This window comes from Dermacentor andersoni, chromosome 9 (genome assembly GCF_023375885.2).
Source record: "Dermacentor andersoni chromosome 9, qqDerAnde1_hic_scaffold, whole genome shotgun sequence".
NCBI classification, from domain to species: domain Eukaryota; kingdom Metazoa; phylum Arthropoda; class Arachnida; order Ixodida; family Ixodidae; genus Dermacentor; species Dermacentor andersoni.
The window spans coordinates 15,364,678-15,392,456 of NC_092822.1; the positions used below are offsets into that span (position 1 = coordinate 15,364,678).

Sequence of the window (27,779 nt, forward strand, 5' to 3'; positions counted from 1 at the left end):
TCAAAAACCACAAAATTTACAAATCCGTAACTTTGTAACAATAACATATATCATTCCCTTCTCTTATGTGTTGCCTTCAGGTCTTTGAGGTGAGGTGAAATGAATGAAATGAAATATGAATCAAGCCTGTTGGCTACACGGCATAATCGAGGTGACCTCAGTAGTTTAGCTTGTAGTGGAGTAAGAGAGCACCAACACGTTACAAGCAGCGCCACGAACGTAAGACAAAAACCACAAGGCGTAAACAACGCTCAGAATGATGACAATCTACTCACAACGACAAGTTGATTACTCGAAACGTCGTCCAGCCTGTCCGAGAGGTCTCAATGTCCGGTCAGCTCGATTACAAAAGAGTGACCATCTCTCTTACACCGGATCAAGTGTGTCGATCGCATTATGACTAGTGCTCTACGTCTACCACGAGAAATGCTAGGGTATACGTTTATATTTCACAGCGCTTTTCACACCTTCCTTCTCCCGTTACGGGAAGCCATGCTGTGTGGTCCTCTTTCAAGGCCAGGGTAGCAACTGGCAGTTCTGCGAGACAGAAAGGCGTACAACGTAGAGTTCAATTCGATTGTGTCGCGGAAGAACGGTGCTTCAATTCAGAAGCTGAATCAAGAAATGAGTGAACAGGGGTGAATTTCTCAAAATGGTCCCTATTCACACACAAAAAAAGAAGAAAAAAAAAAGCTCTTACGCTCATCTGCTTGTGAGAGCTGATGTCAACCAACTCTTGAGAGATTAGGTATATGGAGAGCATGGTATGATGAGCATTGCTTCTTATTTGTTCTCAGTTATTTATCAATGCGTATTTTTTACCTTTTGTAGTTTCTCTCTTTTCTCTTCATCTCGTTTTTCTTGTAATATCTACGTTTTATTCGCTAGTTATTTCATCTTGTCATTTGGTGATGTTTGTTAGCGTTATCTTGGTGTTTTTTCTACACTCGTCGGGAAAAAAAGATGCGCAGTGGATTAGAAGGCACAAGCCTGTAAACTGGCCGGCTAGGTCACCTGACCTCTCTGCACTCGATTTTTTTTCTTTGAGGTTATGTGAAAGATCGTGTTTACATGATCGAGACGACGACATCAAATGAGCTCAAGGCAAGGATAACGATTGTATGCCGTAGAATTCCAGCGTTTGTCATCAAGAAAGCCACTGAAGATGTGATAAAGCGGACTGAATACCGCGTAACTGCAGAGCGAGATTTATTCGAACACATACTCTAGGCGGCAGCTGTTCAACAGCGCTTACTAGTGCACATATAATAAGGGCACACTGAAATATGTTCTTGTTTTATTTTTATTTTTGGGGGCAGACGTCCCGATTGCCAATTCGGCAAATTTTGAAGTGGTGCGTTTACTTTCTTGAACGCATCGATTTTGCCTTTTCTTTACACGTGAGTCGCTTCCCGGTCTGTTTATTTCGCTTTTATTTTTGCCATGAACCTATTTTTGCTGCATGCGAACACTCTCGTGAAAAAGAAAACCGTCAGCTTAATTTGGCTCTGGTCCGAAGCATGTTTCTGGCTCGAAATACAGCTGCGTGCGCAGTCTTTCGATGCGGTTCGAGCAGAGCCGGGATTTTGAAACATTCTATGCCTATTCCATTGCTTTTCACGTTTCGTGCGGGGTCAAAACGGCACTTCGGCAGCGTTAACAAGGGGCTTTTGTCATTAATGTGATCAGTCGACCTTGAGAGACGGATAATAAGTGTGACGTAGAGATGAGAGAAAGGAATAACTACGAAGCCGCGAAACCTGCTGTTGGTGCACCTTCCGTACCATTATCAAGGTTATGCGCTTTCTCTTCGGGTTCGCGACAGGCAAAGCAGTTGCTTTTAATCAGCTTATTTGAGGGCTCTGCTTTATGATGCGGGTGGGAGCGCAGTCACGTGGTATTTTTTATATATCGATGGGTTTCTTTACCGTTCGGAAAAAAATAGTACACAAATAGTACGTCGCTGAAAATAGCAGTTAGATGTCATTTTGGGGTGCCTACAAATGCCTCATTGACACTTTGATAAATGGCACAGTACTTCTATAGTTACATAATTCATTACAATTAAATAATTAAATCTCAGTAACGAAAATATTACTGGCGGCTACTCCACTATACTATAAACAATATGCACTAGGTTTTCTTGGAATAATGCAACCAGGTTTTTTTTTTTTTTTTTTTTAAGTATTGGTGCACGATAGTTGAGACACCCTGTATATAGGCCGCCCCCAGCTAGAAACTAAATGTGTTGCGTTCTTCATCCTAGACTTAATCAAATATCACTACAGTTGGCATAATACCTCTCATTTCACTCACTCACTCACTCACTCACTCACTCTCTCTCTCTCTCTTTGTATGTATACATCATGGAACACGTGGCGAAGAAGAAACAAAGCGACGCGAAAAGAAACTCGGACGAAAATAAAACTAAAAGCTCAAAGCGAGACGAAAGTGGCAGCAGGAAAATGGGAGGTATGGCTGACCGACGTGTCTTTTGTCTCTATTTTGACATTCCCCCCCCCCCCCCCCCCCCCCAACTTCTCAACAGCTGCTTCCTTTTGCGGCGTGTTCTCCACGAGAGCGCGATGCTCTGGGCACCGGCCTCTGGGTTTCTTTTTCTCTTTCCAGGACCGGTATTATTTTTCTTCTCTCGGGCGCTTCCGGATGCCACTCCAGCTTCCGTATAGAGGAGCTAGCAGCTGTTACGCACGCTTTAGTAAAGCAACAACTCGAAAAAAAAAGCAAGAACGAAAGAAAAGAAGAACGCAGATCTTAGTCGTGTTTTCTCTCGCCTCGGTAATGACTCTACCGTTGCGTAACAGCCTACTTCAAAGCACATAAAGGCAATCCCCTTCCATCATTACGTCTATTAGCTCACTACAGAGTGTGTGCGCGCTTCATTCGATTCACTTTCTTTGTTTTCTCTTTCTCTCTCTTCCGTTTACTTTTGAGAAATACCGTTGTGGCTGCTCAGTTTTCGTTCGTGATAGACGAGGGAAACGGGGCACGCCGGACTTACACGCCGTTTCTTTCTGTTTTTGCATTTTTGGTCATTGTTTATTTTTTGGGGGGAGGGGGAGGGTAGGCTACGAGCGGGGCGCATTGATCCAAACGTAATAAACACGTTGCGGCAATGCGATTTGTATCAGCTTTTCCAATTTACTGCCTCAGCGACGGCGCTCTAATAGATTTCAGCGCCACACGAACTGGGTGGAGAAAAGCGGCGAACTACTTCCACAGGCTCCTTGTGAAATACCGCTGAAGACACGCCCGTCTGTCCAATTTCCGAAGTGATGCAGCTTGTTCTTCAGCTTATATTCAGTTTTCAGAGCTCTATCTGGTGGGAAACCTGCCCAAAGCAAAGTTTACGACATAATGGCGAGCACGTTTTAGAGAACGACTCGATACGTTGAGGACACGAGAAGCAAAGGATCATGCATGGAATGGTGAGAACACCTAAAGGGCGTTGCCAGTGACGCTTCACTGGGGGACAATGCAAAAACTCTACAGGCACTTGCGAATATCGGTGGCAATGCAGCGACAAATGGGTTTCGCACTGAAAAATTGGGAATTATGACCTCTAATGAAGAGACGAGTAATTACGTGGTGTCGATTCAACAGCAAGTAATAAGCATAGTCAAGCAATATAAACACCTCGACGTATACATAAACGAAGGAAAGACTTAGTCAAGCACGCACCACGATAATCTGAACATAAAGCGCAAGGGGAACGCAGCAATAATAAATCGGATCACTTTGGGACTACAATAAGCATGAGGTGGTGTTTAAAATATAGAAAGGAGTAGTAATTGTGCAAGCGCTAACGTTCGCGAATGCCATGATGTGCTTAAAATCGGATATCTTGTCGGGGTTGGAAATTAACCAAAAATCGGTAGGCCGATTGGCTTTGGGAGCCCACGTATAAACCCCATGTATAACCCAAGTATAAACCAAGTATATATAAACCAAATGTAAACCGCATGCGAGCGATCTTGCGCGCGACGGCGACAAGCGACGCGATGGAGATCGCTGTCGCGTTCACTCGTACCCCATACGAGCGACAACGTTGAGCGACGACTCCCCAGTGTTACCGGTATGAGGGCAGAAAATACACGCCGGAACTAGCGTGAGGCGTGCGTTATTAGTTTAAGTTGATGTGAGTTACTGTAAGGAGCAGCTTAAAATATTTCTGAACGTCATGCAGTAGGTCGCTATCATTGCACGTATCAAAACTTAGTCGTTTGCTCGTTCCCTGCGACAATTGGTAGTACTTGACTGATGTACATTCAGTTCCGGTTTCGCACCCTATTGGTTATAACCGCTCATAGCACTTCCGGAAGACCCGCCGTGGTTGCTCAGTGGCTATGGTGTTAGGCTGCTGAGCACGAGGTCGCGGGATCGAATCCCGGCCACGGCGGCCGCATTTCGATGGGGGCGAAATGCGAAAACACCGGTGTACTTAGATTTAAGTGCACGCTAAAGAACCCCAGGTGGTCGAAATTTCCGGAGTCCTCCACTACGGCGTGCCTCATAATCAGAAAGTGGTTTTGGCACGTAAAACCCCATAAATTAATTAATTAATTAATTAACTTCCGGAAGACGAGCGATGAATTCTAGATTTCCAGAACCGAGCGATCGAGCGAGAAGAACTAGCGATCTGTCGGCGCGACGGCCCGTTTCGTCGCTCAAAGCCGTCGCTCGTCCCCGTCATGGACAAAATCGCTCTCATGGGGTTCGGGCTTAAAACCACAAATGATGCAGTGCGGCGTGACACAGGTTAGGCCTCTTTTGAAGTCAGAGAAGCGCACAACATAATTGGTTTTGAAGAAAGAATAAAAAATGGACGAAAATAAATAGGCAGCTAAAATGCACAAGTATCTGTATTCGAAACGCGTGGACACAGAATGGAGGAAGAGGTCAAGAAAGTTGGCAACCAAGCGCAGGGTAATTTAAAGTGTAAACAGACAACGAGGGGTCATCAAAAAGAAAGTGAGAAAGAAAAGAGACATCAAATTGTATGCAAGGAATGGAAACAAAAAAGACCATAAAAATTCACATGAATCGCAAGAGAGAAATCAGAAGCGAAAATCTGTACGATAACACGAAGGGAAGTGCCTTGTTATTGGATGCTCGAGTCAGTTGACTAATGACAAATATACTCACACAAAGATGAGGCATGCGTCTGCTGCAGCGAAAATCCGGAGACCCTTCAAAACATCCTAATTCATCCTAATTCAAGAATGCAAGCCAGCAAGCACATATGATTGTTCTTGCTCTTAATTGAAGGATAAATATGGCAACTTCTACAGTACGTGGCATCAGCGAAGCTTTGTCTTTCTTCCTTTTTTTTCTTTCTTTTTAACAAAGCGCGAAGGGAGCTTCCTGCAAAGGGAGTGCAGTTCGACCTTGATGAAGAAGAGTGCGCGCGACGACAAAGGCTTTTCATAACGGAAAGCAATGGGAAAGCATCATCCGGCATTCCCGAAGGACGGAAGCAGAGAGCTCTGGGGAATTCGGCGCACCAACGAATTTCTGACTGTAGTTCTTTTTTTGTGAATCGCTGTAGAAGAAACGAGACGCCTTTCTTTTAGAAGAGAGCGATGTGAGTGCAAAGTTCCGTTTCCTCGAAAGCACTCAGGCTGGAAGCACAACGTGTGCGAGAACTGTTGCGCAGACAAGGCATCTCTCGGCCTGCGCCGGGCTTTCCGATGTTACTCGACTTTTCAACGGAATGATAGCGGTCGACGTGGAAAAAGCCGATCAACGAGGACTCACCTGGAACTCTCTAGCCACACGGAGCCACTACAATAGATTATCCTACACAAAAATAATTAAAGGAAACTCTGGCGCTACCGTTTAGAGAAGCTGCAAGTATTGCGGTTCAGGCAGCATGGGATTATCGGCTTTATTCAAGGCTGCCCGAATGGCTCCACTATTTCTCTATTGCCTATTTGGGTTACTGTAGCTAAGCCGCGCTGCGCGTCGTTCGATGCTAAGCCGCCCTGCACGTCGTTCCCGTCTCCAGGAGATACAAGTAAAAAAGAAAAAGCATTATCAACGATGATTGTCAATGTAAGCGAATGGTCGAACGCTTCTAGAAAGCTACTCGCATAATTAAAGGAATGATGCGCTTGGAGGCAGATATTTGTTACAGTGAAGGTATTTAGGTAGCGTTTGCCATTTCATTACGTGATTGCGTAGAAAGCAGAGAAGTCAACCAGCGCAACTGTAGTGGTGGTCTAGGTGGCCATACATGTAAACTTATTCGTCATGTGTGCTGTCCCCAGTGGCGCGAGTGGCGGCGTGGGCCACAGCTGCCATCTTCCTCTTACACCGCCACAGCTCTCTCTCACAGGGGCTACATGGAGAGAGTGCGGCGAAAGGAGAGCTGCCCTTCCACAGCGCTGCCCCACAACATATAAACCTGTGATGGCCCCGAAGTTCTCGCGTTATAGCTACGCTCGGTAGACGATGAATGCGTTTAGTTGCAAAATGCAAGGTGCATGTGTGCATGGTAGCGAAGCTCCCATAGAAACCCATACGTCCTGCAATGGCGGCTGGATGGATGGAGGCTTTGAGCGTCCCCTTTGGAACGGCGCGGTGGGTTGCGCCAAGAAGCTTTCGTTACTATATTGCCTAATATGCTAGGTGTGTTAGAAAAAGAAAAGAAAACCCACGAATAATTCCCATCACTACACTTCCTGAACCCCTATTGGGAACTTATTTTTGTACGCCTCCGCTGTTTTTCTTTTTGCTACTTTTATTCCACCAATCTTCCAATCGCATTTTCCTAATCTCTATGGTGGACACGTTTCCTTTCCCCCTGCTCTCGCTGAACCTAAGGGCTTCAAGGAGGCCAGAGATGTCTAAATCGACCGCTGGGCGGATATTTTCGCATTCTAATAAAACATGCTCCATCGTTTTCCTACCTTTACCGCAGCAAGCACATGCTTCTTCTTCCTTCTTATATCTCGCTTTAAAGTGCGTGTTCTAAGGCATCCTGATCTCGCTTCGAAAAGTAATGAGCTTCCCTTTGAGTTATCACAAATTGTTTCTTTCCTCATTTCGTTTTTTTTCCTCTTAAGTAGTTACTCATAGCAGCTTTCTTTTCCATTGCCGCCATCCACGAGATTATCTCAGCCTCTCTGACTTTCCGCCTGACGTTCTTTGTTGCCATGTTGCTCACCATACTTGTCGCATACTTGCTGGTAAGCTTCCTAGTTCTTTTCCGCTACTGTGAATCAATGTTCTTCCTACACGAATATCTGAACACTCTCCCAGCCCGTTTACTTTCTTCCATATCCCTCAGTCGTTCTTCATAACCAAATTTACACTGAGATTCCCTCATTTTAAAACTTGTCTAGCCCATATCACCCTACACAGCTTCATTTGTAGTCTTCCCGTGAGCGCCGAATTCGAGACGTCCCACTGACCTTTGGTTGCCATCGAATCCTGATTGTATCCCTGACTTCAAGCAAACAACCCCATTTCCAAATGTAAGTGCTGAAACCATTACACCTTTCCACATACTTCGGAGCACCTCGTGCCTATTGTATCCACATAGCGCTCTGTTTTTCATTATGGCCGCATTTTTCTTCCCCTTTACTGCTATTGTTTTTTTCCTGTGTCTCCATATGTTTATTGCCTTCGTTTATGCATATACCAAGGCACTTACTTTCTTTCACGCAAGGTATTTCCTGGCCCTGCACTAACACTGTCTGTTCACTGTTTTCACTGAATATCATAACACCTGATTTTTAACGCTAAATTTCAGACCGAAATTCTCGCCTTCCTGGCCACAGATATTAGCCAGACGCTGAATATCACTTTGCTTGTTAGCTAACAACACGTTGTCGTCCGCATAAAACAAACCTGGCAGCTACTGCTCTACTACTGTACCCGCCTGTTTGTATGAGAGATTAAACCCGATATTACTTCCCTCTAGCGCCCTTTCCATCCTCACCATGTACATCATAAAGAGCAGTTTGCATAAAGAGCATCCCTTCCTCATTCGCTTGTTGATATCAATTTTCTCCTCACTCCTCATCCCTTCCCATTCAACGCAAACGGTATTTTCTAGGTAAATCTCTCTCAAAAGTCGTATGCAATCATCGCCTAAGTCTTCCCCTTCCAGAGTATCCCACAAAATGTTGAGGTCTTCGGTGTGATGCTCCTGTAATGTCTAAGAATACCACATGTAACGGTTTCCTTTCTACTTTGGATATTTCAATACACTGACTAAGGACAAAAAAGTTATCCAGACGCCTACTGATTCTGAAGCCATACTGAAGTTCTCCCAAAATGTCATTATTCTCTGCCCATGCTTGCAGCTTTAATTTAATTGCCTGCATTGCTAACCTGTGCATTGCCGTCAACGGTCTATATGAATGAATTCTATCTTTCTACGCCTTGTCTTTATAAATTGAATTAATTCTACTCCTTCACCAACAGTCTGGTATTCGTCAATATTATATGGTTTGTTCTATATATGCTTTCAAAAGAGCTTCCTTACTTTTTGGTCCTAGTTTATTAATCAGCCTAACGAGAACCTGCCTAGCCCTGCGGCTGTGCGCTTCGGAATTTTCTCTTCCGCTTTCTTCCAGTTGAAATTTTTCAGCACCAGCTCATTTTTCATCTGGTTCTCTTTCATGCTCTTTTTTTTCCTCAAATACAACCTCGTAATTGCCTTGGAAAGATTCGGTTGCTATTTTTCGAATGTAATTTAATGGCGCGTCCTCTTCCAGTTTGTTTCCATCTTCGTCTAGGATATGTTGTATTGCTGTTGACTTCCTGCCTAATAATTTTATGTGGTTCCAAAATATTCTAGGTGCGGCGTCCTTTTTCTCACGTATTTCTGGCAACCAACGTTCACTTTCATCTTTTATCTTTGCTTGCACAAGAATTTGAATTATAGATCGGTTTCTCCAAGTGTATTTCACATTTTCTGGCTACTTCATCCTGGGACAACTACGCTTTTTTTTTTTTGCCTGCTTTCTGTGCAACGCCTCCAACTATGTGAAAAAAAGAAAAAATGAAAGAAAACCGACGAAGAATTCCCATAACCAAATTTTCTGACATCCTATTGTCAACTTTGTTTTTGTACGTCTCCGTTTTTTGGACATTTCCCTACAGTTATTCTACTAATCTTCCAATCGCATCCTGCTAATCTCTATTGCAAACATGTTCCATTTCCCTCTGCTCTCGGTGAACCTAAGGGCTTCAAGGAGGCCAGAGATGCCTGAATTGACCGCTGGGCATATATTTTCGCATTCTAATAAAACATGCTCCATCGTTGCCCTAGCTTTACCGCAGCAAGCAGATGCTTCTTCTTCCTTGCTTTATAAGTGCATCTTGTTTATGTGCATAAGTGCATTTTGCTTTATAAGTGCGTGTTCTAAGGCATTTCGACGCGATGCATAAGTGCATCTTGCTTTATAAGTGCGTGTTCTAAGGCATTTCGACACGCCTTGGCTAAAACAATGCCACAAGATGCCGCCGACAGCTTCGCTATTTCTTCCCAACAAACAATGACACCAAGGACAGCACAGAAGTAATCACTTCTAGTTATCAGCTGAATTAAAGAAATTATAGATAAATGAAAATAATAGTGGAAGAAAAAATGCAACCGGCCGCAGGTGGGATACGAACCCACGTCTTCACACTATGTGTGCGATGCTCTTAACAATTGAGCTATCGCGGCGCCGCTTTCCAATCCATTTTCTATGGTACTCAACCACTTTCCTGTCCTTCGTACTGTAAACTGTCGCCATGCAGGCGAAGCTTCGGTTGCTTTCGGTTGTCCCTAGCAACATCGAATAATATTAAAACGAAACATGACACGTGATAAAAGACGGAACAGAATTTCCTTTAAAGCTTCCTGCCTAAACAGTAGGCGTTGCGGTGAAATGTGTGATGCCACAGAAGTCGGATTCCGCTCACGGTAACTGTTCCTTTCATTGTTGGATAATCACTAAAATGTAATTTCTTTTCGCTACATCTGGTCTGAAAGAATGTCCCTTTTTCGAACTAGAACGTGGCATGCTCAACCCACCTTGTGCGTATGCACTGGTAAACGAGGTAAATATTCTAATGTTTACCTCATTTTCTGGCAATAATTTTTTTCTGTTCCCAGAAAGAGGGAAGCGCGCATTGTTTCCTTCCTTGATTTGCATGTTTTTTTGCTTCAATTCCCCTCTTAGATACCGTTCGCTGAATGCATTATTATAGAGTTTTAGTACACTTTGTGTACAAAGTAGCGCTCTCCCTGAAATCATAAATGCAGGCAAGGATAACAACAATTGTAGTATTATGCATTTACCACTATACAGCATGTTAGAATCATTTATGTCTTGCAAGACTCCTTTCGGCGCGAGAAAATCAACCAGACATCTTTCTTCTTTTTACAATTTCACTCACAGTGCCTTTCCAGCCAGCAGCTGAGTAGGACACGGTATATATTCTTTTAAATAAAATTTCCACGCGCCTTACCTAAAACAATGCCACGAGATGCCGGCGACAGCTTCGCTATTTCTTCCCGACTCTGGTATCAAGTTAACAGGGCAAAGCTTACTTTGTTTTACGTGGGTGAAAAACTATGATATGGTAGAGGTCTTGGTGAGCGTCCGACTGTGGTGGCACGCGCAGTCTGTTTTGTTCTTAGTTTTATCGACCCTTCTTTTTATTTTGCTCTTACATTTAACACAGCACCAGGACATGAATAACTTATGGGATTAAGACGTACTTACCTCAATTAGGTTCTTAATCTGGGACAGCTTGACGCCAGAGTAGGACAGAGCGCATGCCATGGCTTTGAGCGCCGGCGGCGAAAGGTTCCTCCGAGCAATCCCAATATCTGCGAGAATCTGCGTTTTGCGCAAAATAAAAGAAAAAAATAGAAATATGCAGATCCAACGCACATGTTGGAATCTAGGCGAGGCGAAGCTCTCTAGTTAAGGTGTTAAATCTTTCTGGTCCAATGACTCACGGGGGGAATCGTAATGCTTTGCAACAAATATACGACATGGTGAAAAACAAACACCATAACTAATCCTAAGATTCTGGGCGTCAGGTACTCTAATTGTATACCTTGTTAATATTGTGCCGAATATAAGCGTGATTTGCAATATTATATTGTAGACGTCTAACCGCCGCATCAAGGTAAGGTTAGGCCTCTGTGCAGTATCTGAGGAGCTTGCTATCTAAAACGTACGACTTATCACTTACATTGGGTTGCACAAAAATGGTCTCCAAATATATTGTGGCCGTGATTGACAGCATTATGATTGCGAAGTAAGTTAAAAGAACCTCATACACTGCCTCGAATGTCTCGATTTGTTGGCATTTCGTGAGGAAAGCTCTCCATATGTTGCTAAAAACTGCAGTTAGGTTTTTCTTTCTATTTTTGCCCGTATTATCTCATTCAAATGGCCAAAATATAGGGTTCTCACTCCAGCGATAAAATCCGGACACGAAGTGGTTAACTAAATGCCATACAACTTAATGCAATGCGTGCATTTATTGTATATATCTAAGTATATTACGGCTAAGCCCCGCAACTAAACAGCATACGTCTCTGGCGCTTCTCCCTGCCTCCATTGTCCGTTTGCTTGATTTCTCGGTAAACAACAAAAATTTAGATCTGGGTTCCTCTTATTCTCTCCCCCCCCCATCACCCCCTCCACACGTAAACCTTGCGTTTTGTTAACTTCGTCTAAACATCGCCATTACTCCTGTCTGTTCCAGCTTGCACAGCAGTTTTTCCCTTTCTCCGATGTCTGCTTTAAATTTTGACTGACAGCTTAAACAAAAACAGCCCTTTCTTGGTCACCGATACAACAAGAAGCCGGAGGCACTTCTCCGGGAAATGTGTATTCGTGCGGATAACCGAGACGTGATAAAAAACTGTAACGCATTATTCGCACCCAAGAGCCAAAGTAACGAATCTTATGGCGGACATATTGTGAAACTTTTGTTGAAACCGCCTCAAGCATTTTTTTTTATTTGCAGACGTATGTGCACATCATAGAAACGACCCTGGCATTTTGAAGCGGGTTTGAGCTTTAGATATCAATGGTATTATCGTTGTCACATGCAGGGTGTTGTTTACGAAACCGAGTTATACCACTAACCACAGCGGAAAAGAATAAGAGTAGTTTGCATCGAAAACGAAACGCAAGCAGTGCAGGGGGGGGGGGGGGGGGGTATTTCTGGCGATTACACCTCAAAGGGGCCACATGGGCTTCTTCCGGCAACTTGCGGAGAGCGCTTTTTTTTTTCTTTATTCTTTTCTTTTTTTTTTTTTTTGCCCACGATGACAACTTATTTTTATGATGTTGTTATAACGAGGACGAAGGTGTCAAGTCGTACTGCAAATAAAAGAAAAGTTGGCTATATTTATTTTCTTTATTTCTTTCTCTTTTTATCTTCTCCTCTGTGAATAACGGCGCGGCCCTGTCATGGGGGTTGCAGACGAACCGAATCCGGAAGGTATCCTTGCTGTATAAGGTTTTTTTGTCCCTTTTTCATACAGGAAGGGCAAAGATATTAAGTTCCCTTTTCGCACGACAAAGTCCTTACATTTACTCCTGGCTTCACGTTTTCGTTGCTTCTTTTTAACATCCTAACTGATTCAAAATTCGGGTGTATTCTATTAACTTTTTCTTTTGTATCTGGTTCGGGGTGAGGGGAAGGGTGTACAGGAAATTTCAAGGCACTATTTCAACAAAAAAATGCAAGATACGGGAAGTAGATGTTGAGTACACAAATAACAACAATAAACGGCAAGTAACGCACAATATCATTAGTGTTAAGTAAAACAAAGTTACACTAAACGCAAGAAACAATTCGTTCTCGTTCCCTTCTTTTAGTTATCCTGGCCGACCCCGTCGAAAGAACAAGTTTGAAAGTTAAAAAGCATAATCATTATAAGTGTAAATTAATGAGCCCCTAATCTGTACACATATCCAGGGTGTCCCAGCTGTCATTCATCAAGATTTAAAAATACGCAAATGCTACATAGCTGGACAGAACCAAGGTAATGTTGTTTGCCGTCGCTTGTGGTTACACAGATGACTATCTTTTGCATTCCGCCTAATTACATTAGTCTTAATTAATTGATCAACTTCTCAAATATTATAATTAGGTGAAAAGTGTCAAAGAGAAAATTGCAAAGCAACATGAAAAACTCCCGATACAGCTGTCTGTTGCTCAATATGTGCTACATAAAAGTGTTTTTTCTGAGCGTGAAAGAATCCCGCGAATACGCAATGTACCTCAAGCGGCCAGTCGCGCACCAATGTTGCGTGCATTTGAGGCCTTATTTCCAATTCTTTCCGTGCTTCATTCCGATTTCCTTTATGAAATCCTTTTAAGTGCGGAACGTACAAACTTTAGCTGTTAGATATTGTAGAACATATTATAAAACTAATTTCAACAAGTTTAATATAATTAGTTATTCGTTCATAATTAATATTAATAGAGCGAATTCTATTGAAATTAATTTATTTGCATTACTAGTCGAATTTTATTGTCTAGTCTTGATTTTTTAAGGTTACTCAATATTTGGTCGACGCCTTTCTCTTTCTTTTTTCCTCTCTCAACTTTCGACAAGACATATACCATTCGTACTCGATACTTTAATTTTTCACACTTGCACCTCCTATGCTTACCCGAACATCTTTTGATAGAACTCAGTTTCTTTAACTATCTCATCCACTTTTTATATAGCGCTATTTATTATTATTATTATTATTATTATTATTATTATTATTATTATTATTATTATTATTATTATTATTATTATTATTATTATTATTGCTCGTTTTCCAACTCTTTAAGAATCGTGTTATTTTACGTCCAGTTCTGCTGCGAAAAAGTGAGTCTGCCATGTAGGAAACGCCTGCTTACAGGCGATGACTCTTTACCGTGTTGTGTTCACCCCTTCTCCTTGAGTGCCACGGGGGCATTCTTGGCTGCGCACAGTCCGCCATTAACTGCCAACAACTACTTAATGCTCAGGCGCTGCAGTCAAAGCCATTTCGAAGGGACGCTTTTTCACACACAATTTGGCGCCACGGGCGATATTGTAGTGACCTACAGAGTAGGTACCGAAACTCGCCGCGTACATGGCCCGCAGCGCACTAGCCCTTTCTTGACAAGCCTTGTGTGTTTGAGGTTCTATGAAACTGTATTGCAGTCTGTCGTGATTAGCTTTATTATTCTGTGTTCTGGTGCACTGAACTGTCCTGCGCTGTACAGTGTTCCACTAAGTTTTCGAGTATTTTGTTGTATGTATTTCTATCGCGTTGTGGTCAATGAAAAAAAAGAGACTGCAATCGCATACTGCCTTTTTTACTAGCCTGAAGTAAACATGTAACATGCAACCGGCAGCACAACACGGCTTACATGCCTTAATTTTTAGAAACTATCATCATCATCATCATGATCATCATCTTTTATGTCCACTGCAGGAAGAAAGCCTGTCCCTGCGATCTCCAAATAACCCTGTCCTGCGCCAACCCCGATTCCAAGCGCCCGTGAATTTCCTAATTTCATCGCTCCACCCAATCTTTTGTCGTCCTCGATTGCGTTTCCCTTCTCTTGGTACCCATTTTGTGACCATAATGGTACAACGGTTATCTAATCTGCGCGTTACATGGCCTCCCCAGCTCCATTTTTTTTTCTTTATGTCAATTAGAATATCGGCGATACCCGTTTGCTCTCTGATCCACACCGCTCTCTTTCTGTCTCTTAAAGTTATGCCTAGCAATCTTCGTTCCATCGTTCTTTGAGCGGTCCTTAACCTGGCCTCAAGCTTCTTTGTCAGCCTCCAAGTCTTTGCCCCATGTGTCAGCACTGGTAAAATGCACTGATTGTACACTTTCCTTTTCGATGATAATAGTAAGCTTCCAGTCGGGAGCTGACAATGTCTGTCGTATGCGATCCAACCCATCTTTGTTCTTCTACGAATTTCCCTGTCATGACCAGGGTTCCCTGTGAGTAAGTGACGTAGGTAAACGTACTCCTTCACAGACTCTAGAGGCTGACTGGCGATCCTGAACTCTTGTCCCCTTGCCAATCTATTCACCGTTATCTTTGTCTTATGCATATTAATCTTCAACCCCCCTCTTACAATCTCCTTGTTAAGGTCCTCAATTATTTGTTGTAACTCGTCTGCAGTGTTGCTGAACAGAAAAATGTCAACGGTAAACAGAAGGTTGCTGAGATATTCGCCGTCGATCCTTATTCCTAAACCTTCCCAGTTTAATAGCTTGAATATTTCCTCCAAGTACACAGTGAATATCATTGGAGAGATTGTGTCGCCTTGTCTGACCCCTTTCTTTATAGGTGTATCTTCCTACTTGTGTAGAATTAAGGTAGCTGTAGAATCTCTGTAGATATTTTCCCAGGTATTTACGTAGGCGGTGTGTACTCCTTGATTACGTAATGCCTCTATGACTTCTGGTATGTCTACTGAATCAAATGTCTTTTCGTAATAATTTTTATCTGGTCGAACAGTTTTTTTTTTTTGTGTGTGTGTGTGTGTGTGTGACAACAGGTGACACGCATTGGCCCGCACGTTTGTCAGCTCAACTTAGAAACTATATGTGCTGGTTTTATAAGCGGTAAACTCATACAGATGAATTTTCCATTGAATGAAGTAATACTTTTGGCCCTTATAAACGTCACTCAAATAGTATAATTAATTAATTAATTAATTATTCCCAGCTGTAGAGCACAAGATTACATTTAAAGGCTCCATCCCCGAACACACGAGTGCCGTTTAGGTTTGCATGCGTGACATCATTCGTCTTTAAAGCCTGCAGTTCAGCACTACCTACGCTAGTCCACCGATGTCATAAATCAAGAGAAAATTATTGTGCCATAGGAAGCAGTTCCCAGCGCGTTCTCTTTATTTTTTCTTTTCTTTTTCGTGCGTCCTGTTTTCAGCCGCGATGCCATTTTGTCTACTGTTCCTATAATATCGCGTTCTTCAATCTGATGAGCACGGCAACAGGCGGCAAGCAGTGCGGTCAGAGAACACGCAACGTTGTACACGTTGCCACCGCACAACAAAGCAACGTTAGCCAATATACGGCGTATATCTGGACGGAGCTACGCTGGCTACGCTACCCCATAAACTGCATGAGGAAACAACGTCTTCGTCTTTTATTATTATTATTTTCTGTCTTCGCGCCTCTTGCTTTTCGGACAGAGGAAATCGGGCATCGTGCCAGAAGAAACGCGACGCCTCCTCCCGTGTCAGCGCGATGGAATGCCGCATATCTGGGTCTCATGCCGTGCTCGGTTGATCCCGCGCGGGAAAACGCAGTCCAGTGGGTTTCGCGCTGATTCTCATCTGGTCGAACAGTTTCCTTTTTTTTTTTTTTCGCGACATCTGGAGACACGCACTGGCCCGCACGCTTGCCAGCTCAACTTGTTTTTTTTCCTCTTGCGGGCGATAGTTATACGCGGCATTCCATTCGACGCGCTTCGATGAGCCCTAAGCTCAATCGATCGGGAAAATCGACGCCAGCCAAAAGCGATGCCGCCCAATATCTTAACACCGAGTTAATGCGGTGGCTTTGTGGCTATGGCGTTTTGCTCTTGAGGAAAGGTATCGGGTTCGATTCCCGGGCCGTGGAGGCCGCATTTCGATGGGTGCGAAATGCAAGAACGCTCGCGTACTTAGGAGCACGTTGAGAAACTCCACGTGGTCGAAACTAATGCGAAATCCTCGACTGTGACGTTCCAGGACGTTAGACGCCACAATTTGTTTTTCATCGCCCTATTTTATGACGCATTCGAATGGTTGTTCAGCACTTGAGAGGACTTGTCAGACAGCAACTAAGCTCAAGCAAGCAGGTTAACTATATTGGCGATTATTAACAACTAATGCAATTTGAGGTGCTTATTCTCGCAATAGGGTTTTTAAAACTGTCTTGCGCGACCTTAGTAGCACCGTCGAGGCGCTCCGAAATCACACGTGGAATGCGCCAATTAGATATTCATGCCAGTGTGCGTATCTAAATCCCTCCAGCGTGATTAAGAAAGGCATTCCCACCCGCCTTAAAAGAAAAGAAAAAAGCTGTAACTTTAGAAACAATGGGAAAGGAAGGATGTTGAACCTGCGCAACTGCAACGTTTGCCCCCGCCCTAACCCATTCCCGACGTCACAAAACATAATCTAGATTTTCTACAGAACGTTTAAAGACACCGTTCTATCTACTGCATAGATTGTCTCTACGCATCTTGGGTACATACGTCTTTACTACGCATACCTTTCAATAATGCTTCCAGAGTTTCGCGAACAACCCGTTCGATAGCCTATGAGCACAGCAGACTAAGCTAAAGGTCAAGTCAGTAACAAGGCAAATTGCTCTAGAAGAAGTCTGTGGACAATCTACAAACTGCCACATTTATGCTTATATATGAGGTTCTTCTTCGAAGCGATTAATCTTACGTATTAATCCGGGTATGCACCATGAGGCAGGATAACTTTAGCAGCTTCTATATACTGTGTCCCGGTCTCAAAGTGATTAAGCCAGCTGGCACGTAATTGATGAAGTTCAATATCAACCCCCTAGCTCAGACAATGCGTCCTGAATACGCACAAGGTCCAGCCTAAATTCATGCGCCAGACAGTCAGCGACATGTATTGAAACAAGCCTCGGGGCAGCAGTCTGCTTGTCCTAGCCCGAAATTATCGCCAGGAGCCATGGAATCAGTTACAAGGCACTCACACTGCTTCCAACACGCTGAACTTTTCTTATTCTTTTCCTTCTTCTTACTTTTTTTTTTTTAATTCGTCTCTCTAGTGCCAAGACCAACCGCCCCCCTTTCGTCTCCCGTATCCGACGCTCATCGCAGCTCGTACATACACATGCAATCCGTTTTACGGGCATTGGATGTGTCGTTGCATAAAATGAAAACAGTACAACAAGATCAAGTACGCTCCAGACCTATTGCCCTTCGTCGCTCGTATCGCAAAAGCCCATCGATCTCTGTAGACACACGTCTTTCAAGCGCGTTCACCAAGTTTCAGGCACAAAAACATATAGAAACGCGCTGTTTTTTCTCCCGTAGAGCGCAGGAGACGGCGATCAGCATCGGTAAGAGGCGCGACAGCGTGTCGTAGCTGCGCACGAAGCAGCAACCGAGGAATAATACGACCAGAAACAAATTACCAAACAAAAAATAACGAGACCCAGGAGGCAAGAAATTGCAAGCAGCAAGAAACTTGCATTGCTCACCGGGGCGGCTCGGTCGACTCCTTCGGCGGCGAGCGCTGGGCCGCCGCACAACGCACCGAGGCCGAAGTCCTTCAGCTGGCGTTCAGCCTTGAAACTGGCCCGAACGCACTTGGCCAGGTTGCCTGGGAACTTGCACGCGATCGAGTGGTCGCTTAATCACTCTGGCGCTGGGGCCCCGCGAAAGCATATGCCGCAGATACTTTGGACAAAGTGCATGGCGCGCGCAGAGCCCGCACACCGTGGACCAACGACCGAAAAATGAGAGCGCGCAAGCGGCGCGGCATTGTTTTTTGACTCGTTTAATAATTCAGCTGTCACGCGCCTGCAACTGACATTACAGTATGCGCATGCACGCGTAACGTGCGCGCAGCGCGACGTTGGCTGAGAGCGTGCTAAGGCCGGCAGACTGCTTCCGAGCGCAGGCAAAGCGTACACGTAACGCGCGTTCGGATGGCTTTGCGACGTCGCGACTATCAGTATTCAACGCACAGGGGTGCAACTCGAAGTAAGTCGAACTATATAAGAAGCGTTTCGCAAACGCATTACCTTAAGCTGACCGGCAACAGACGATCTCGTAATTTATGCGAGCCTTTGCGTGCCGCTATCGTTATCGGTGTCTTTCCTTTGGCGCCCTCCGTATAGTGGCTCAGTTGTAATGGGAATCTGCGGGTGAGCACGAGGTAGCGGGTTCGAACCCCGGCGGCGGCGGCGGCAGCAACCACGCTCGTGTACTAAACTATAGGGGGTCAATATGAATCCGGAGCCCTCCACTGCGGTGTGTTGCACGTATAGAACGCGGTCGCAGAGGCCAGCGTTAACTTATGCGCAAGGTTGCTCTCCTACGCTATCGAAGGGGCTTCACGTGGAAGCAACCTTTCGGCCAGTTAATTTCTCTGCGCAAACTTCGGCAGGCACGCCTACCTTGAAGTTTCCCTGTTGCTATGGCTTCACTTTGACGAGCTTCGCAGGGCGATACCACGGCTGCGAAAGCTTATTAGATGTAAATCAGCTTTTCTCGAATGCGGTTGGTTTTAATTAAACAGCCAGCGCCGAACCTACAGGTAATTTCAAACTGGATGCAAGTACGGAGTACTTGATTGCTTCCGGAGGATTAACTCTCCCAACTCCACCTTCCCACGTTCGGTTAAGCAGAATGGGGATTATGCTAGATCATATTTAAAGAAAAGTTGCGGAAGGCAGCCGAGTGTTTGGACGCGTTCTCCCTCGCGTTCTCTTCCGATTGGGCAAAATACAGAAGCAGCACTCGCAATAATGCACGGAATTAGGATGCCAAGTGTATCTGAGCTCGTCAATATATGAAGGGCACTGCTCAATTAGCACATTGAAGATGTGCACATAACGTGCAACAGGATAAATGTAGCAAAAATACAAAATAAAAAAGGGGGGAGGGGCATGCCGGAAGCGTTTTCGTCGCGCCCATATGCTTGTAAATAAACAAAACAACAAAAATAATATACACGCAAATGGTCCAAAAACAACTACGACGAAAGCGGTACACTTGATGCAAGGCGAGCAACTTTGTGCGCACGTATCTAATCGCGCCTAATCAGATCAGCCTTAGGCATACAGTATCAGCACTGCTGTATAAGGTCGGATGTATATAATGGAACGAGACGACGTCCGTTCTAATTTCCTGGGGTGCAAAGGCTTGACTGCCTTTCCCGTCTACGCTGCAAAGCGGACGCCAGTTTTCCTTATTGCTATGCCGAGCGCCAACGCCGTTGTGAGGCACTGATTCCATTCTCACGCAATGCAGCTGTTCGAGCAGGCAGAGAGAAAGACCGGCCCAACGTGGAGCACAGCAATGCGCTATTGAGAAGCGTTTATGTGTTCGGCACGTAATACCCGGTAATTGAAACCCCGTTTAGGCGGTCCGGTTCTGTTCGTGCGTACTTTTTTGTGCGCTCGCATGCGTGCGCCTCGATATGTTAATGCGAGCCGATGTAATTTTGGCATCTCGGTGCATAGGCTTCCCTGTGTGCCCACCGGGCGGCGTTAGGTAACACATAATTACATGTTGAGGCGCCACCAGGAGAAAGTATTGTGAAGGACAACTATAGCGGTTGCAGTTGGCTGTGAAAAATAATAATAACAATAATAACAAAGGGCGCTTTAAATTAAGATAGGGTTTATACAGGAAACGCCCTGCGTCTATAAGCTGGTGGCTCTGAGTATGTGTGCAGTGCTGCGGATGTTGTGGAGTGTAGAAGAAATTGTAATTACTATACATCGAAGGTGTCGCTGCAGTCAATGACTCCTGCTGCTCATATGGATGTAGACAACAAGGCGACGTAGAACTAATTGGTGTCACTACGTCATAAGAACTACGTATATTTAGGAAAGCATCTAAGGATTAATCATCCCAACGTGACACAAGCATACATTGATATACTACTGCCCCCAGCACCTCCCGTTCCTTCTTGACGGTGATGGTGGCAGGGAAAGGCAGCTATCGTCTGCTCTAAGTAGCCACTTTACTCCAGCGACCTTGAAGTCACCACACAAAACCTGGGCGTCACCACAGCCCCATGACGCAGAAGTGACGTGGCCTCACCATATCTATGGATGCAGTCGAGCAGAAAAGCTTCAATCTGGCTTCATCTGCTCTTCTTTGCGTCGTAATCTTGAAGGACCGCTCGCTACCTTTCAACCACTTATTTCAGGCTTGGTGGGGGGCACTCTTTCATCGTTGGGGCTTAAAGCAGGTCTTGTATTAGTGACGTCATAGCAGTAAAGAGCAGGCGCCAGATTTCTCGCATCACGAAGCCTTTCCAGACATAGTGAACAGCTCCACATCGTTTCACGTTACACGAGTAGGCCCCTTTGGTTCAGGCCACTGTGATATGGGTGCTTCCTCGCGCAAATTGCCACACACGAGCGACTCGTTCTGCTGTTGCTACCCTCCACCGTGCACAAAATAATATAAAACTTAAAAGAAAGAAATCAATAATTGTGGCCGAGCTTTATATTGTTACGCGAACGAAGGATTAAGAACTAGAGACTATGTACAATATATATTTGCAAAGGATAATGCAGCGCTGGACAGTTCAGCCGACAGCTCGAGGGCTAGAGAGCGTTCGTCGTCTTCGTCGGGGTGCCCGCGTACAGGCGCTCCTCAATGCAAATTACCCGCATATCTACACCTTATAATGAAGAAAAAGGTCTTATATAGGTTGATTTATATTTATGTCCTGCTGGACTCCTTGGCAGGAAGTTAGAGAAAAAAAGCGCTCAGTAGACATAACACGCTCTGATCTCGTGCTGCTCGTCATTGAGTTAATGATTTACCCCTGATTTTGTCTGAGACCCGATGCACGTGACAGCATCCAGGCGGCGCTGGTGTCTCTGGCCTGCAAACAAATCAAGCGACGATAAAGTTCAATGAGCATACTTTTTTTTACCGCATTGGGATGCACGTTACAATGTACATAAGGGTCAGAGAATGGTGGAATAAAAGCTGCGTAACGACTGGTAGCTATTTTTTGTAGCCAAAGACATCGTACGAAGACAAACCTATACTCACTAGGTTTCTACGCCTGTCACTGCGGCGTTTCTAATTTCATTTACCAAGAGAAAGAGGGCAAAGAGACAGCTCGTTTCAACCGCTTCAGGCTTGATATTTATAACTTCTCACTGGTCTAGGCCTAGCTTTAACGTAAAGAAAGAAGAAACCTCGCTTGAGCCTAGACAACCCCCCCCCCCCCCCTTCCCATGTCTTTTCTAAGAGAAGGCACAGTGTGTTGGAAACTTGGAATGGTATTTTCTTTATCGAATCAAGTTGGTATATTCGAAAACTACCGGCCTCTTCTGCCAAATTGTATCGATAATAGATTTTTTTCTTTTGAAAATTACATCAGAAGGGCAGAATGAAGACGAAAGTTGTTGCAAATCAAAAAAAGAATGGAACGGCTTCAATATTAACAAATGTGTGTTCACCTCAGTTTCTGGTTGGCTTACAATTGACACTCTAAGCGGCTGGCGGGCCATTTTGCGAGGGAGCCAGCCTAAAACATTCGTAGTAGCCCTGTGCAGTCAGTCAGTCATCATTGCATATTTGATTCATATTACTTGCGTTTTTTTTTGTTTTTTTTACCAACGAAAGCGAGATTGGTTACGTTTGATTCGACTCGTAGGGTTTAATGTTACAAAGAAACACTGTGGCTGCGAGGCACGCCTTCGTGGAGTGCTGGATATCGTTTTGCATCAGATGGATCAATCTATTGAACGTGGTATCATTCAGTATGCACAGAAATGTAAGCACGCGGGCTTCCCCGTCCCATCGGAATGCGGTCCCAGTGGCCGAGGTTCAAGCCCGCATTCGCGGCTGCGGCAACAGACCGCTATAGTCATCGAGTCACCGCGTCGAGTTCATCGACTGCGCTAGCCTTTCCTCCCTGTACGTAGGATTTCGCTGTTACAATCGCCCCGAAAAAATCACGTGCCGAGAATCTTGCATGTGGGCTGAAAGCGTGGACGTCACGTACTGCACAGTTGCGTCACAAGCTGGGAGACATCCTGGCCCTTGGCGCTCGTCCCGTAAGCAGCGAGGAAACACAGCAGCCCGAAAAGGGGGGCCCGAACGTTCTGCGTCGAAAGAAAAAAAAAATAATTCTTTACAAGCGAGAGCACAGACGTCAGTTCTGGTACATACCGGAGCCGAAACAATGCGAAAGAACGCGACGAGATTAGAATACAAACGACAAAACGCTTTGTCACTTGTGTTCTTGTCTTGTCCCGATTCTTTCGCGATATTTCGAATTCTTCGCGGCACCAAACCCTGCATATAATAGATTATGTGTACCTGCGACATTATTGAGGTGGAGGCCAACTGATGTTGTGGCCACCGAGCGAAATCTAAATCTGCCGGAGTAAACGTTCAATCGCTTACAGCTGTAGCTATAGCCTGGGTCCTCTTAACTTCTTATGCAAATTTACTTTGTCGCACACTGAAACATACAAAAAGGTTTCATTTGATACGGGTATCATTGCGAATTACGGCTTCGTAGTGAACTCGAAACGTTAGAACATTATTTTTTTTTTTTTTTACTTGGCGAGTGACCCAACTTTGTTCTCGACACTTCTTAAAAAAAGTGGCACTAATTGTGTGTGAGCGCCTGTTTTATCAGAATGTAAGAAAATTCTGTAAATGCGGGTGTACGTTCTACGAACATAGACGCGGGCTCAGTGTTCTGCGGCAGAATCTGTAGATTGGTGACCGAGATGCGTAGAAGCTCCCTACCCGCTGAAAACATTATTTCTTTCTTTCTTTCTTTCTTTCTTTCTTTTCCTTTCTTTTATGCTGGCCTACTAACATCCGTAGTTTTCTTGTAGCGGCCACACTAAATTAGGTTAGTACTCACCCACTGTTTACTTAACGCAATTATTACGACGCAGTCTTTCTTTACGATGGTTGTTCCGCGTTCTAAGGGTAGCAAGCCTAATATCATGTGATAAAGCTTACTGCACGGAATTCGAGTAATTTGTTTTTGTTCACATGATCAATGAGACATATTTGTACACAATGAACGAGAAGAATGGAAACCGAATGGCCCGACATTTGTTGATCACAACCATATGAAGCCACATACGCACTCACATATGTACACATGTGTATATGCACACCTATCATGTGCATATACACATGATAGGTGTGCCGAGCTCCATGCAATGCACTGAAGGACGTTTATTTATTTATTTATTTATTTATTTATTTATTTATTTATTTATTTATTTATTTATTTATTTATTTATTTATTTATTTATTTATTTGTCTGCCAGGAATAGTTTTCAAATAAAGCATATGTTCACTATAGGGCAGTCGCCGCAGCTTCATGAAAGGCGAATATATGATGTGATTTTCTTATAATTCTTTTTCTTGGACGTATAATATCCGGTAGTATTTCGTATACCAGACCAAATTATTATACCTCCAGAACATTCAATCAAGATTTGCATGAGTTGAGTTGGCCAATTTTGCCGATTGAAGAAACTTGCACATTGTTTAATACGCAGTGAATTTCCATAACCCGCATTCACATCAACCTGTAGATAGATGCTTGCACGGGCTCGCCGCCATCAAAAATAAACCTCATTGTTGTGCAACTTGTCGTCAAGCTTTATCTCTGCATATTCGTGTTTGTGTAGAACTGTGTATTCTAGGGTTTCCGACCCTATGACGTTGTTTCTTCTTATCTTAGAGCTTTTGTTACTAATATGTGAAGAGGAGTGTCCGTCTCCATCGCGGGGTGACGACAACTATTTATTTTATTTTCATGCTAATGAAAGACATGCCTGCTGGCAAATATATCGCCACAGGAGAGGCAGCGTAGAAGCGATAATTTTCTTCCACGAAATTACGTCCGCGTCCGACGTCGTCTGGGACACGTAACTTGGACGTCGTACGGGACTGTCATCTGCACGTTGGAGCAGCACATTTTCAAGCTTGAGGACTGAACAAGGCTTCTGTAGATTCCACGGTTACCTATCGGTGTTACGCCGAGTTTCGTATGCATATTGAGGCCTTTAACACTCGGAAGGACTCTGCACTCGCTAAACGTTTGCTGCCGCCTGTCGGGTTCGTGCCAAGTCTCATGCGGCGTAGTGACGGCGCCTGACGTAGCCTCTGCGGCCATCTACCGGGATTGAGAACAGCTGCTTTACGCGGGCCCGGGCGGCAACTTCGACAGCTCCACCTGTCCCTGCTAAATGTTATGGGGCGCCTTATTAGCTTCCACAAGCGAACAACACCTATGGAGGGTTCACCTTATCTCATCACATTCGAAGGCAGATTACCAGCAGCCCAAACCTTAATACCGGCAAGCATGTAATTTTACCATCAGATATAGTCACTTCCATCGGCGTTGAATGTCATCCACAATTGAAGTACCATTCCCAAGTTGGAAATGTCCTCAAGATAACATTCGGCCTACAAGCGCAAATCCCGACAAGGAACTATTTTCGGCGGCAGCATATCCTCAGACCACCTTACTCCGCTTTTTATTCACAGCCATCTTACCTGTGGCATCGCACATTATGGTAATATCTACTTAGCTATTTAAACAGCCCTCGCTCGTCTTCAAAACTGGGCTGTCCGAACAATTACGTTTGATCACTGCAGAGCATACGTACCTCCCCTAAACCGTGACCTCAATATGTTAAGGATAAACTTTTTACTAAAACTTAGGTTACGTCTATAGTTCTTTTTCGAAGTCGCATCGCTACATCCTCTGTAGGATTTTTGCCCCCTTGCACCTCATGTATACAAACACGACAAGTCTCTCAGGGAGAAAAATGTTTTGCTCCACAAAGTGAACAGAAATTATTGTACGCGCAATATTAAAGAGCTTTCCGTGGTCATTTCATTTTGAAATTCGTTACCACAATATGCAAAGTCATTTTACTCTAATTACGCGCTCTGTTGTAACCTGAAAGAATCTTTGTTGACAGCCAATAACATATAACTGGGTATTTATGACTTCTATTTGGCACTGATTATTTTTTTGTTCGTGTTTTCCTGTAACCATTCTTGTTTTGATCTGGCGACATCGTAATGTGTATATTGTTTTGTATGCAAGTATTGCCTCAGTGAGTGTTAAGAATTCGAATGTTTGCTGATTCGTTAAACTCTTAAATCGGTAATGCTCCATGTGTTGTTATGAATAGCACACAGTTTCGGCTTTGCCTCCGGCTTCTGGCAACCACGAGCGGTCTGGGCCGGAGGTCGCGAGTAAAATAAACATTGGACCAGGCTACACGCGGGCCCGTGGAGCAGACCAGACGCTATACCGAGGGGAACAGACGCACTCGCGGGGCTTCAGCCGCGCAGTCGCGTATTCTCATTATAGTAAATAGTTCAACAGTTTAGTGTGGCCATATAATCATCCTCCACAGTTCTTGTTTTCCCAACTTCATTTGGCTAACTACCATGGCTATTAAAAATGAGTTGAGCCGGTATTATGCATATTTGAGTGTCTACTCCTTCTTTGCTTCTAATTTACTGCTCTATGCTTCGCTGCTTTCATCTTTTTCTTCTTTGTAAACTCTGTAACAGGACGCTCCCCACATAGTGGGACTTTAGGACCTCCTCAGAATGAACGTATGTGTACGTGACATTTGCACATGAAAGCTTCAATAAACCTGAAACCAGAACCCTATGCCTTAAACTGCGGTTTGTTTAACGTACACATAAAGCTTGGTAGATGAACACTTACTTTTCTTTTAATTCCGCTCCTCCTATCATAAAATGGCTGCCGAGGCCGGAAATCAAGCCGTCGGTCTCACGGTCAGCAGCAAAACACCCAATCCTCAGAGTCACCAAGGCGGATAGACGAAGTCTCCCTTTGTCGATACTATTACAGCTCTTGCGCGACTATATAGCTAGTATTACAGTTAGTTGACGTTACTTCGGAGATGTAAAGAAGAGTAGAAGTTGGTTACGTGGCTATCAGTTACTCAAGCTGGTCCTCATGCTGTGAAGTCAGACGTCTTGAGGTTACACTGCGATTCGCATACTTACAATTTCGTTCATATCCGGCAGCTGATGTCCGGCGTGAGAGCCTGATTCGCTTCACCTGCGGGACCCTTCCATGGCACATTCTTCTTCTTCATCATATTCGAAAGGCCAAACACAGGCACCGGAGGGGAAAGATTTCACCGCCGAACATTACCGTTTGCAGGATTACTTAAAAAAAAAAAAACTCTCGACCATTACTGCCGAATTAGGCGAAGCTCCTTGCTGTTCGACCTACTCATCTGCCTCTCGCCGCTGTCGACCGCCCCATATTCCAACTAAAGCAGCTTCACGTGCTTCGTCGCTCTTCGCTGATCGATGGACCGCTCCCTTTGAAGGCACAGCGCGCCGACACAGAGCGTTGGTTTAACGTAGGGCACCGAGGTGCGTTCCTTCTGCTGGTCATGTGATCGCTTTAACAGGGGACAGTACACCGTAAAAAGAGCACTGGACATATCGTCATCGATAGCCTGAGATTAAAACGCCGACATCGCAGCACGCAAAAGCATGAGCTCCGAAATTATGACGCGTTGCGCTGTGGCAGAAGCGGAATGCCGCAGTGATGGAGCCTATATATATAAAGAAAATGGCAGTTCTGCCCGAAGGCGTAGCATCGAAAACGATAACATATGACGATAGCAAGGTTTAGCGTTGCACTCTATAGCCCCTGGGGCGGTGTTCTAACAATGCGCGCAAGCGGCATGGCGCGACGCAGCACGGAAGACAACTGCGGCAGCGCAGCAGGAACAGCGACCACACCAGGTGTGTCACAACGCGGGAGCGATGAACGCCGCCAGCGGCGTTACTAGCGTCGCACCTCGATCGAGTGCGCGTGAAGCAGCAGCAGCAGCAGCAGCAGCAGCAGCAGCAGCAGAAGAAGAAGAAGAAGGAAAGAAACTTTATTATAAAGTGAAATAATTGATGTGATTGAGGCCCTTTCAGAAGGGCCCCAATGGCTGCCGCCACTGCTCATGCTCGCCGAATAAGGGCCAGCCACA

General features: G+C 44.6%; 1 protein-coding gene across 1 annotated transcript; it reads right to left on the bottom strand.

Moving 5' to 3' along the window:
- Window positions 1-27,198, bottom strand: LOC126527539 (uncharacterized). The gene is made up of 6 exons (XM_055068547.2): window positions 26,788-27,198; window positions 22,757-22,856; window positions 21,561-21,622; window positions 18,252-18,380; window positions 10,746-10,862; window positions 1-537 (listed from the first exon to the last, which is right to left on the bottom strand). The coding sequence occupies exons 1-6, from the start codon at window positions 26,797-26,799 to the stop codon at window positions 511-513; spliced, it is 447 nt and encodes a 148-aa protein (XP_054924522.1). The 5' UTR covers window positions 26,800-27,198; the 3' UTR covers window positions 1-510.
- Between the last annotated feature and the right edge of the window lie 581 nt (window positions 27,199-27,779).

What these genes read in the sequence shown, in the direction of transcription:
- LOC126527539 (XM_055068547.2), bottom strand. An exon ending in GAGTCGACCGAGCCGCCCCG is followed by an intron (nt 10,863 to 18,251) that starts GTGAGCAATGCA and finishes CGCAAAACGCAG; the next exon opens with ATTCTCGCAGATATTGGGAT. An exon ending in AGATTAAGAACCTAATTGAG is followed by an intron (nt 538 to 10,745) that starts GTAAGTACGTCT and finishes TCTGTCTCGCAG; the next exon opens with AACTGCCAGTTGCTACCCTG.